General features: G+C 48.2%; 1 protein-coding gene across 1 annotated transcript in view; it reads left to right on the top strand.

The window, feature by feature from the left end:
* DNAH5 (dynein axonemal heavy chain 5) overlaps positions 1-12,247 on the top strand; it is a 5,853,083-nt gene that overhangs the window by 2,261,841 nt on the left and 3,578,995 nt on the right. Inside the window, exon 28 of the mRNA XM_085606747.1 lies at positions 10,551-10,791. Coding sequence (XP_085462873.1) covers positions 10,551-10,791 — 241 coding nt within the window. The remainder of the gene's footprint in view (positions 1-10,550; positions 10,792-12,247) is intronic.

Below are 12,247 nucleotides of genomic sequence, written 5' to 3' on the forward strand. Positions count from 1 at the left end.
TGTGGGAGCCCCGGACGCCGCCTCGCCCTTCTGTCGAAGAGCCGCTGAAATCCCGCACCCGCCTTCGCGTCAAGAAACAAGGTACTGTACTTACGAACTCGACCGCGAGCTCGCATCGGATCCAGGGTCCGCAACGTTCTGATTTCCCTGTCACCTGCCGTGTGCTTCCCGGACGCCGCCTCAGTACGAAGTGCGCTGAGGCCCACAGTTACCTTGTGCCCGCCTAAAGAACTTTCCGTAACAAAGAGAACTTTACCGTATTCCTAAGAATTGTGGCCCCATCAGTTTAACGTTACTGGGCCTTGTATTTGAATCTGCTGAATCTACATAAAAGTTTATTTTTATATACTTCCTGATTGGTGTCCGTTTGTGGTGCATGCAAGGGGTTTACTGTATGTGTAATTGCATTTGCTTAACCGTGTACGCCTGAGACTTAGCCTAGACTGCTCGCGCCACGCACCTAGAGGGTGAGCAGGGGTTATTCTGGGGAGTCATCCTTCGCCCTGACAAGAAGTAAAGGGTCCCTGCTTGTTGTGGGTACACACCTGCATCAACCAGAGCCCCCTCATTTCTAACAGTGTGCGTAGGCCCATTGCAAGTACAGGGCTGACACAGATGTAGAGCACCTGCCTGGCTAAACTTGACATGCAGTTGAGGGTAAATTTTTGGCTCATTCTGCGCTAATAGCGACACACACAACAGTTGGCATGTGTGATCCCTGACCCCGAGCGGGCATGCCCTCCCTCATGTACCCCTTCGGCCGAGCACGCACCCCAGGGGTATGCCACATGGCAACATTGTCGATTGCGTGACGGGTGGAGCAGACACTACAACAGAGACACACGCATCAGCCACATCCTTGGCAAGGCCTCCACTGAACCACACCCAAATCCATGTGTGGAGGAGCAACACCCCTAAGCAGTACTGTCGTACGCTTGTCCACCCCGCTTACACTCACATGGATATACGACACGGTTACATGTCCCAGGTCTACACGACTGTCTGCGGTGACATGGTTACACACGCTGTACACAGCACAATGTAATGTGGAATGTCCCTTGTCCCTCATGCATACATAATAACCGCATGGACACACTGAGTGAGTTTGTGGGACTGGCTACGGGCACGTGCGCCCGGCCCCTTTTATTGCCAGGCTCACATCTCCAGTGAAGTCTGTGCTGGATGGATGTTGGGTAGTGTAAGCCCCCACTAAGGGTTTGGTAGGTTCTGGCAACAACAGTAATCAGACGTACAAGGTACGAACATCATGGGTCCCTGACTTGAGCAGCACAGAGTTTGTGGCCCTGGATGCACAGCAGCCACCACAGGCACACCGCCATGGGACGGTGACTTGGGGTGCACTGACGTAGGGCCAAGCGAGCTGAGCATGTACTCGTTGATGTCCAAGGGGAATGTTGCGGAGGGTTGGAAGGAACAATAGAAGGTGTACTTCCAGGGCATGATGCAGAGGGCAGAAGCAAGCAGAAGCAGGCAAATGGCGGAGTTGAATGCTACAGCCTCCACTTTTCCACCTTGTCAGTATCAGCTACATGTAGATGAAGACAACCTCCAGCCCATGGGCTCAGACGCCACCAACGTTCAAACAGAGATTGCCCATGAATTTCAGGGCACACACTCAGTAGCACCAGTGCTGGAAGGGGATGCAGTCTGCGATGAGGCCTGTACAATGGCATTGACTCTGCCATGTAAAGAGCAAGACTCAGTTCAAATTGTGTGACCTACTCCTCTGTAGTGTGTGCCGGAGGCAGCGGTCAGCAGGGGCCCCCAGCCACGTGTGGTAAGCATGCGCTGCACAGAGTCAGTGGCAGTAGTGCAGTTGTTGGAAGCGTCCCATCACCTCCGTAAAGGTGAGTGAGCCTTTTCTCCTCCGGACTGAAGCGCGTCTTCCTCTTACTCCTCTCCGTGCTTACTGTGACATGAACACTGCCATGAAGAAATCAAGACTCAGTTCCAAAACTGCGACCTAGTTGGCCGCAGTGTCGGCCGGAGGCTGCGGTCAGCCCGGGTTAACCGATGTCCAGCCATCTCCTCCTGGATCTCTAGCACACAACGTTGGAATGACATGTGGATTCGATTTGTGGCTGACGGAGGTAGTGGCACCAGAGCTGAGCGGATGTGCAGCCGGCGAGGAGACCGTGTCCTGCCTGTGATGGACTGCATTAAATTGGTGTGAGGCCTGCAGGACCGCTGTGTAGGCCGAAGGCCGCAGTCAGCAAGAGCCCACAGACACGTTTGGTGGGAGTCCTATGCACAGACTTGGTGGCACCACATCGAAGGGAGCCTTGAATAATGTACTCTGCCATGGTGTAATCAAGACTCAGTTCCAAATATGTGTCCTACTTGTCCGCTGTGTTTGCCGCTGGAGTACGTCAACGAGGAAGGAGTTCTGCGGGCCTGTGGCGCGGAGGCCGTGATGGTCCGAGGAGGCTGTCAAGGTCGGGGGCCTCGGGCTTAGAGCTTGTAACGGCACATGGTGGGCCCTCTTTGACACACGTCGGAGTCGGCAGGTGAGCAGTGATGCCTGGATGCGCAGGGGCGTCCATGACGGCTTGGGGGACCAACGGCCCGGGGTGCAGCAGGTGCACAGGATTACACGCAACACCGCGGGGTGAGAGGCGCTTCCCTGGCAGGGATGTTGGGCATACCGGAAGAGGACTACACCCACGGCTACATGCTTTTTATTCACACCCCTACGCTGACCTGACGTACTCCGGGCCAGCCCACTCCGCACACGCTTATAGGGGGGGACGTAACAAGCTACATTTCCTTGATCTCCCCCACTGGCTGGGGTGACATGGTTGCGTCCACTGTCCACTACACTCCAAACACCAGTGCTGTGTGTCGACATGGATATGTCTGTGGTCTGCATACTGCAGTCTGTCCAACACATCCACGCCACACTTGGCATTGTGTGCAGTCTCAGTCATCAGTCACATCGCCTCCTTCGCACATGCCTGGTTCCCTACTCTTCCCACATTCTGCTAATGTGTGGCTGAGGTGTCATGCCGTTGATGGCTCATGTACATGGCTAGGCCAGGTTCCCACGGTAAGTTGTGCTGTCATGTCTGGTGGGTGGTCATGTTCTTTGGCATGCTATATGTGACTTTGTGACGTGTGCATTCCCAGAGTTGTGGATTGCATGATTGTGTTTTTGAGGTGTGTGGTGTGTTCTTTTGGTACTTATCAATGAGCAGTGCATTCCCATAGGTGCCATCCTGGAAACGCTGGTTGATGATGGACTGTCTGAAGATGTAGGAATCATGCACACTGCCTGGGTAGCTGGCGATGACGTTGGTGATGAGTCCCCGGTGGTCCACTATTGCCTGCACATTGATGGAATGCGTGTGCTTTCTGTTGCGGTAATTGTGTGCAGTGTCGGCAGGGGGCACAAGTAGGACATATATGCAGTCAATTGCCCCCAACAGGTGCGGGAATCCAGCTATGGCATAGAAGCCTTGCTTGGTCTCCAGCTGTTCCTGGGCAGTGTGGGGGAAGTATAGGTACTGGGGTACCAAGCTGATGATGGCATCCAAGATAGGTTTGAGGAACTTTAATAGGACTGGCTGTTAGACTCCTCCGATTCTGGCTGTTGTTGGTTGGAAGGTACCTGAGGCCAACAGATGCAGCACAGCCAGCAGCTTTGTCTGAGATGGGATGTTGGTTGTCCTCTGTGCCCCAGTGGATAAGGAATCCCTCCAAGTGTGTCCCCGACACCCGCACTGAAGCGGAGAGACTCGTGCATAGCAGGCAAATGTATGAAAGGAAATGTGGGCCAAAATTAAGTGCTTGCAAGAGTACAAATAAGTAATCCCAGCTGAGGGAGTCAAAGGCCTTATCAATGTTATGAGGAAGAAGGTCGAAGGACATCCAAGGTCTGGGACCTTCGCAATAGCATTATGCACCTGTCTATGTTGTGTCGTGTGGTCCTGTGTGGCATAAAGACCGCCTAGTCCGGATGGACAAGCTCATGGATATGTGTGCGGAGATGGTCTGCCAGGACTTTACCTAATAGTTTGGGCTTGAAGTTCAGGAGAGAAATAGGGCGGTATGAGGAGGGTACGTGGGGCAGGCAACCTGGCTTGAGGAACACCACAGTTTCAACATGACGCTAATCTGGAGGAAGAATGCGTTGTTCTAGGACTTCATGGAGCGCTGAAAGGAGGTATGTACCCAGGAAGGACATGTGAGATCGTAAAAATTCACTCAGGAACCCGTTGGAGCCCGGTGCCTTGCCTGGTCGTAGGCCCGATTATGCCTGATTCAGCTCTTCTACTGTAATTGGTTTCTCTAACTGCTTGCGGATGTGATCTGGTAGCGATTTAGGTGGTATGTCTCTAAGGAATTCCTCGATTTGGTCTCGAGCAATGACTTCCTGTTTCATGTAAAGTGCGGAGTAATATGATGCGAACACTTGATTGACTGTGGTGGGTGTAGTGCATAGGGTCCCTTCTGTGTTACGCAGCACCAGTACTGGGGTGGGCAACTGCGCCGCCTGACAGAGATGTTGTATATTTAGCTGGATTTATCACCCCACTGATATACTCCGGACTAGGTAGCCTGCCAGATGCATTGAGCTTCATTTGTGCACAGCTGATGAAGCTGTTGTTGCGTAAGAAGGAGAGCGCTAATGGCATTGGGTCTTGTGCTCTCTCTTACTTCAGTCTCTAAAGCACATTGGCGTGCCTCAAAATACACCACCTGTCCCTGATGGCGATGTTTCTCCCCCCCTGGGTAGCTAATGTCTACTCCTCGCAATGTGGGCTTAAGTGCTTCCCAAAGTGTCAAGCAAGAGGGTACTTTGCCCGAGTTAGAGTCTTTATAATCCGTAATAGTTTGCAGCATGGTGGCGTGGTAGGACGGGTCACTCTATTGCCGGGGTGACATACGCCACCTGAAGGGGCATGAGTGGGCCCTATGTGTAGCTTTAGTGTCACTGGGGAGTGATCTGATAGCCCCCTGGTAAGAATGGAAACTCCTGTGACTCTGTGGCTATATGCCCTTGGAAGCAAAAAGTAATCAATTCTAGAGAGGGATCCATGCACCACCGAGAGGTAAGTGAAGCACCGCTCTGCTGGTTGATAGGCATGCCATACATCTGACCATCCCAAAATAGAGACTTGGCCGTGCAGTCTAGTTTCCCCTGTGTTCCGTCCCAGGCCCACCGCCCGCCAGCGGTCAGAAGGTATCATTATATAATTCCAGTCACCCCATCACTGGTAGGCTGTCCGGGAGCTCCCCCATATTTGTATAATTTGGTCCACCAGAGTTTGCCCTAGCGAAGGTAGAGCGTAAACACTGCAGAGGGTCAGGGATTCCCCATGAAGTATGCCTGTGATTAAGGTGTACTCCCACCCGCCCCAGGTCAGACCATACTTTAGAGACACTGTAGGGGACCCTACGGTATATAAGGATCGCTGCACCTCACGACCCCTGGATGAATCCAGAGTGTAAAACCTAATTAAAGCCATATCAGGCTAGGCAGGGTTCCTTTGTCCCCAACATGTGGGTTTCTTGCAGAAGAAGTATGTCCACATCAAAACTTTTAGCTTATTTTAGAACTGCTCCCCGTTTGCTTTTATCCAACACCCAGCATACATTCCACATCAGGATCTTGAGCCCACCGGGCACTGTATTAGTAGTATGTGTAGCCATCTATCCCTCACGGGGGATGCCATTCGTGGGGTGCGTGTGTGAGATTTGTGGTGTAGTTATGACTGTGCCACAACTGTAATAAACTTTGCAAAAATGTAAACAACTCTCCATATGAAGTTCCTGGGATGGACCAATCTATCGAAGTCCATGCGTGGGCCCCCTGGAGACACACATCTGGATTCACTGTGGATCTGTATTATAGTCAGGAGTCATCTCCTTGCGTCTGAGAGCGCACACAGGACCTTGACCTGTGCCGTCGCTTGGAGGTAGATTTCTTCGGCCGATTCCTACTGGTGCCCTGAGAAGAGTCAGATTCCAATGAGGGCGGAGTATAAGGCCTAATATGTACTGTCTCGTCTGCCCATGTGAAGACAGCCTCTGGGGTATCTTAAAATATGGATTTATTCTTATAAATTACGCCAGGTACAGAAGCATATATTGGACATTTAACTCTCGGAACCTGCGCTTGGCCACAGCACAAGATTGGTGCTGCTGCTGGGCCAGCCACGTGTAGTCGGGGAAGATCATGATGATGTGAGAGTCATGCTTTATATTGTCTCCGGCCGCGCCAATCTTGACATCCAACATATACAGGATTGCGTTATGGCAGTGAGCAGGGCTGCGTTGTCTGGAGCAGAGCTCCCACCATTGGTGCCACCAGCCCCAGTAGGGGCAGTGGTATATTGATCCAGAGTGCTTTGTTTAGAGGTGGGGCCCGAGGTCTTGTCCTTAGTCATGTTGCTGGTTAGTCATGTTGTTGAGAGGCTGAGGGCCGCCCCCACGTCGCACCCCACATCCGCCAAGCGATCCTTTCAAGGGAGGGGAGGGAGGGGAGGTGACAGATGGGGGAACTTCTTCGGGTCACCCCCCTCCATGGGTGGTGGATCACTGCAGGCCAGGCCTCACGGACACAGTCCACCCCAGGCCACAAGCCGCACCGTGCCTAGCTGGCCCCCTCCGCAGCCCAAGGACAGACCACAAGGCGGACCCCCTAGAGGGATCTCACCTGCCGGACCTCAAGCCCTTGGCTCTCCCCAGCTGATATGCTGCTATATCGTCCGATCGACTGCACTGGCTGTGCAGCTAGATGTAGATCCCATCTTTTTGATTTTAGTATGTATTTATTTATGGATTTTATGGACTATACTAGGACAATTTATTATGGATTGTGTTTTATATCTATAGCATGTCTTTTATGATGTAAATCGAAATAAAGACCTTTTGACTGACTGACAGATCCCATAATGATCGCCTTTGTAGATGTCCCTTGGCCCCCGGCCAATGTTGCGCCTTGGGAGGAATGTGCCCCGGTACATTTTCCCAATGGAGGGCCTCCAACCCAGATTCAACTTGGTCTAGTCCTTATCCAGTGGGGCCAGGTAAGCCCGGCTCAAGTCCGTATCCCGGGACGCGTGATCACCTACCCCCCCCCCCCTGGTGCATTGCTACATCATCCGGTGCCCCCACCAGCATGATCTCTGGGGCTAGCACTCACCTAGGTGGGCCGATGGATGGACCCACATAGTGAGCCAGGCCAAGGGTACCGGAGCTCTAGGAGGGGGGGAAGAGTGCTCCAACACCCCCAACAATTGTAAAGAGGCGGGGCCCACCCTGGTCGGTTCAGATCCTGTGAGGCCTGGTGGCATGGGCTCAGGCCTGTGTTATGGATGTGTGAGGCCTTCCTTGACCACTGGCTTGGCACACCCCCCGGGGGCGATAAGTGGTCCTGCACAGCAGTCCTAACTTATGAGGTCTGAGGCCTCAGTTCTGCACTGGAATCTGGCAGCGGGCGTCCTGCCACAGTCACATGGGGCTGCCTCACAGCGGCAGTCTATGGTGTTGCGCCAGGGTTCGTCACCGGCGCCTCTGGGGGAGACCTGTGGCGATGTGCCGACCGCCCCAACCCTACCACACCAGATGGCAGAGGCTGCTAGGTCCACGCAGCTGATCACTGCCACGATGCTGGCTCCGGTCCAGCAGTTCACCAAGTCCTCCGTGCCTCACTGCCCCTTCCAGGCAGAGAGAGGGACCGCAATGCAGAAAATACTGGGACCCCCTTTATACGAGATAATTTTCCAATAGGTCAGGGAGAAAAGGGGAAAATGAAGCCAATCTACCTAATAATACTCCCTCTTGACCTAAAACAACAGTTATTTATATATAAACTAGCACACAAAGCACAAAAGTGTATTCTTAATATTTGTTTTATTTTTCGTATTTTTATATTTTCATTTTTTCTGTATAAAAATATAATCAATTTTGAACAGATAAATCAATTTTTCATAAATGAACGTTTTCATTTATACTTTACACATTGTTCATGTCAATTCGATAAGACAAAGATATTCTTTTGATTCATGACAAAAAAAGGAAAACAAAACCCAGGGGGAAAGAACACTGCACATACAAACTCTTCATTCATGCAGACACATATCAGACATTCCGTACACATATATCTCAGTAGCTTTACCACTTAACAAATAATGAGTGGTAAGGTAGTCCTAATAGCCCCCATAAAAAGGAGCTGCTACAAAAAAAAATTTGTAGGATCTACAAGAAGATTTGGTCAACGCGTTTCGGTGGTATAAGCAAACGTGGAAACCACCTTCTTCAGGACCAGCTACTTCTCTTAGCGCAAGTTCTCAAAACCAGGGGTATTATTTAGGGGGACAATATCACCCTACAAAGCCTGCTGTTTGTACTGTAAGACGTAATCACAGTGGAAATTCTTCCTCTTATTTGTCTGTTTATTTGTAGATGTCCGATAGTGGTTAGACTCTAAATCCCACTAAATGTAGTATGCGGCTAGGAGACATCCAACAATGATTCCGTAGTACTCCATGTATCTTTAAAAGAAAGTTTGTTTAAAGATCACCAAAGTATATTATTTCCATCCATAACCAGATATGGGCAGAGTCTCAACCGTACAAATACACGCTGTTGCAATTCTTTACGGTGTCCCAGCGCTCAAAACATCTAAGTCCTTCAGTCACACGTAAGCATCCTCAGATCGTCCTGCTGTCAGGAAGTGAGCCTACACCCAAATGCGTGTATCTACTTCTACTCCTCCCTCCGTAGTCAAGATTGTCAAAGCCGTATCATCAGCGTTCAAAACATCTAAGTCCTTCAGCCACACGTAGGCGTCCTCAGATCGTCCTGCCGTCAAGAAGTGAGAGAGAGGGACCGCTTCATGAGCTGTCTCTAAGCTCCGCGCACCCGGCTGTGAGTTGCTAGCTGGCGCCAGACTTTGCAAGCCCTGGAAAGCCAGGCCCGGGCGACCTCGCTTAATAACCCAGCCTCAAGGGTCCAGGGCAGCCCTCCCTTGGCCTTAGCGTATCCACAGGGGTCCCTCTGTCTGCCCATCCGATACCGAGTCCGCCCCATGGGTGATTATAGCACATGATGTCAAATTATTTGGCTTGGCCGACTGAGCCGCTTCAAATGGCATCTGCCATGATGGCTTCCCAAGCCACGCCCCCAAGCACCTACTTAATTGGCTTTGCCAGTCCCTGTTTCTAGATAAAGTGCGTGGGAACCATCGTCATACACATTAGTGCAGTATTTTAGGTTTGTCTTCAGTCAAATTTTTCTGCTCTTGGAATATTCATCAATCGCTCACGGACTATTGAGCACCTTTCTTTCAGTGCCATTAAATGTAGTGCTCTGACAATAAAGTACTGCAATACAAAGTGCACTGCAAGAGAAATCATGACTATTACCTATAACAACCCCTACTCTAGGGGTCCAGGACTGCTTAGAAAATTAAATAATAGTAAAAAAATAATAAGATGTCTATAAATAAAGAAGCAAAATGTAATATAGAATATTTTAAAACGTTCATAAATGTTAGGAAATATAAATCTGGAGGATAAAAGAATGGTTGGTGTCCTCAGATTTATTTGTGAGAGCAGTGTAAATGCATGAAACAGAATATAGTATAGCTAATGGGTAAAGTTGATTTTTAGAAAACCCCTGATGTTCCCATTAAAATTAAAAGTGTGTTTCTTTTATATTTGTTTCTGAATTAAACAACATACCTAATCATTTGTGTATTTGTGTGCGTTGTTTGAGGTTCAAATCAACTAAGTTGCTTAAGCTGGGCTCCTTGGATTCCAATAATGATCTAGTGGGGGTCTCCGGTAACGATTAAGTGAGAGTCCACAAATGTCATTAGTTTAACAATCACTGACCCATACTGTTCAAATGTAATGCACTGCCCCACGTCCAGTTGCTTGCTCTCGTAGGATTCCATTATAGTGTGCAACTATTCCACATTGACTTTACCACTGGGGAAAAAACACATCAAGCAGTATCAGGAGTTCCTGTGTTTATTATTGATTCAACGCTGTAATAGGCATTGCGAGATCCATCTACTGATCAGTCATTCCAATTGGTTTCAATTTTAATTTTGCCCATATTTTTATTTTCCTTTGTAAGAGCAGTTTATCACATTGGGAGCCACTCTTGAGGGTGTGGCTTCTGGTCGTTTGAGGGGTGGGGATTGGGAAGGAGGTGGCCAGCTTTGACTACGTTCTTTGTATTGGAAAGAATGTAAACATTTGCGATATGCTAGAGCGGTTTCCAAAACTTGATGGAAAGCCTTGTCAACCAATGCCTGGTTGAGACTCACCTTAACAAGCCAAAGGCTCAAGGTGTCTCATACAAAGCCCATTTCTGTGTGTATGTGCTGACATGAGGAATTGTCAGATAGCTGTAGTGTTAATTTAAAAGATCTCAATTCCAGTACCATGATTTCCTTCCCTCATTTATGCCAGTGTGTTGTGGGTGTTTAGACTATGCCCTCTTTCTAATGTATATTTGTTTGAAGTTCATATACGGAAGTAAGACCTTTACCTGCATATGTTCTTCACCACTAGGTGCCGTAAGCTTCCTCGTGCACTGAAGGAATGGCAAGCTTTCCTTGACCTGAAGAAAACTATTGACGACTTCAATGAGTGTTGCCCCCTGCTGGAGCTCATGTCAAATAAATCAATGATGGATCGACACTGGAAGCATATTACAGATGTCACCAAACATAGCTTTGATGTAGAAAGTGAAACTTTCAAACTAAAGAACATCATGGAAGCCCCTCTTTTAAAATACAAAGAGGAAATAGAGGTAAGATAGCTGTAATAGCATATGTATCTATGATAAACAATAACACGAAGAAATAAATCATGTAATCTGCCATCACAATTTACACAAACACTTTTTTTCCCAAGCCCTGGAGTCGCAGAGATAACTATTACCGTCATGCAAACACAGCAGTGCACTTTTGGTGGATGGAGGGCCACATTTGCTTTCCACCGCCCCTTCCCAACTGAGGCCCAAGAGTTGACTATATACCACTGCTGGTTTAACGAGTGGCAATACAATCATGGAAGCTAACATTCCTTTGTGTTTGTGTTGTGAAAGTACAAATATAAATCATAACCAGGAGTACTGGAATTATGCAGCATGGGAGGGCCAAATTATGTGGCAGGCGTGAGTAAATTATGTGGCAGGAAAACACAAATTATGCAACATTATACAACACATTTTGTGATAATTTTACTTCATTATTTTGTCGTTTTGTACCTCATTAGTACCATCTTAACACCCAAATATAGCAACAAGCTACTAAGAGGTGACCAGTCAACCTTTGCAAGGGGTCTTCCACTGTGCAGCAACATGTGTTGCTGCTTTTTTACTAACGTTTGAACCGTTTGAGCTAGAAACTATTTTTTTGTTGTTAAAATCTGCAGATCATGCGGCAGATGATGGATTATGTGGCAAATGCAACAAATCTACAATTATGCGAAAATCGCTGTGGCCACACAATCCCATAGTTCCAGTGGCCCTGATCATAACTTACCCAACATCTGTGGGCATCAAAATCTGTGCTAAACAAAGGATAAAAGATTAGACTGTCAGAGTCAAAAGTTAGCAGTGCAACAATTAATTGAATCTGTTGACTAGTGACTTCAGTCACTTGAAACCAGTGTTTAGGAGTGGGTTCCATCAATAGCAGGTACCCCGAAGTCAGTTTGAAGTCCTTTACATGAGGTAAATTGTGATTTAAGACATCAACAACGTGTGCTAACCTTTGTTAACATTGATTGTGAGCTAAAACATTATGTTCTTGGTTCTGTGGAAAGGTAATAAGTTCACCAATTAGCAAAATTTGAGAACAACAGTTGAGAAAAAAAGTTACAATTGTGAGCTATTGTCCACTCCCCACACCAGTATTTTTTATTATCAGGGTAAACTTAACAGTGCCTAAATATTGTCACCATCAGCTTGGTGTAAAATAAAATTGAAATATAAGTGATATTTTTAATTAATTTTTTAGCTGGACTATGCATCTTACTATTGTTATTTGTGACATAGAGAATAAATCACTATATACATCTGCCATTCAGCCACTCGTATTGTGCTTGGCTGGCTGTCTGAACTAAGCCGGAAAATTAATTCAATTGCAAGGTGATCATGAATTATATGTTATGTTATATTAAATGAATTTATTGAGCGCACAAATACCCTGAGGTGTCTTGGTGCTAAAACTCAGAGCGGATAGACCATGAGACCCGCAGCC

This window comes from Triturus cristatus, chromosome 5_2 (genome assembly GCF_964204655.1).
Source record: "Triturus cristatus chromosome 5_2, aTriCri1.1, whole genome shotgun sequence".
Lineage (NCBI taxonomy): Eukaryota > Metazoa > Chordata > Amphibia > Caudata > Salamandridae > Triturus > Triturus cristatus.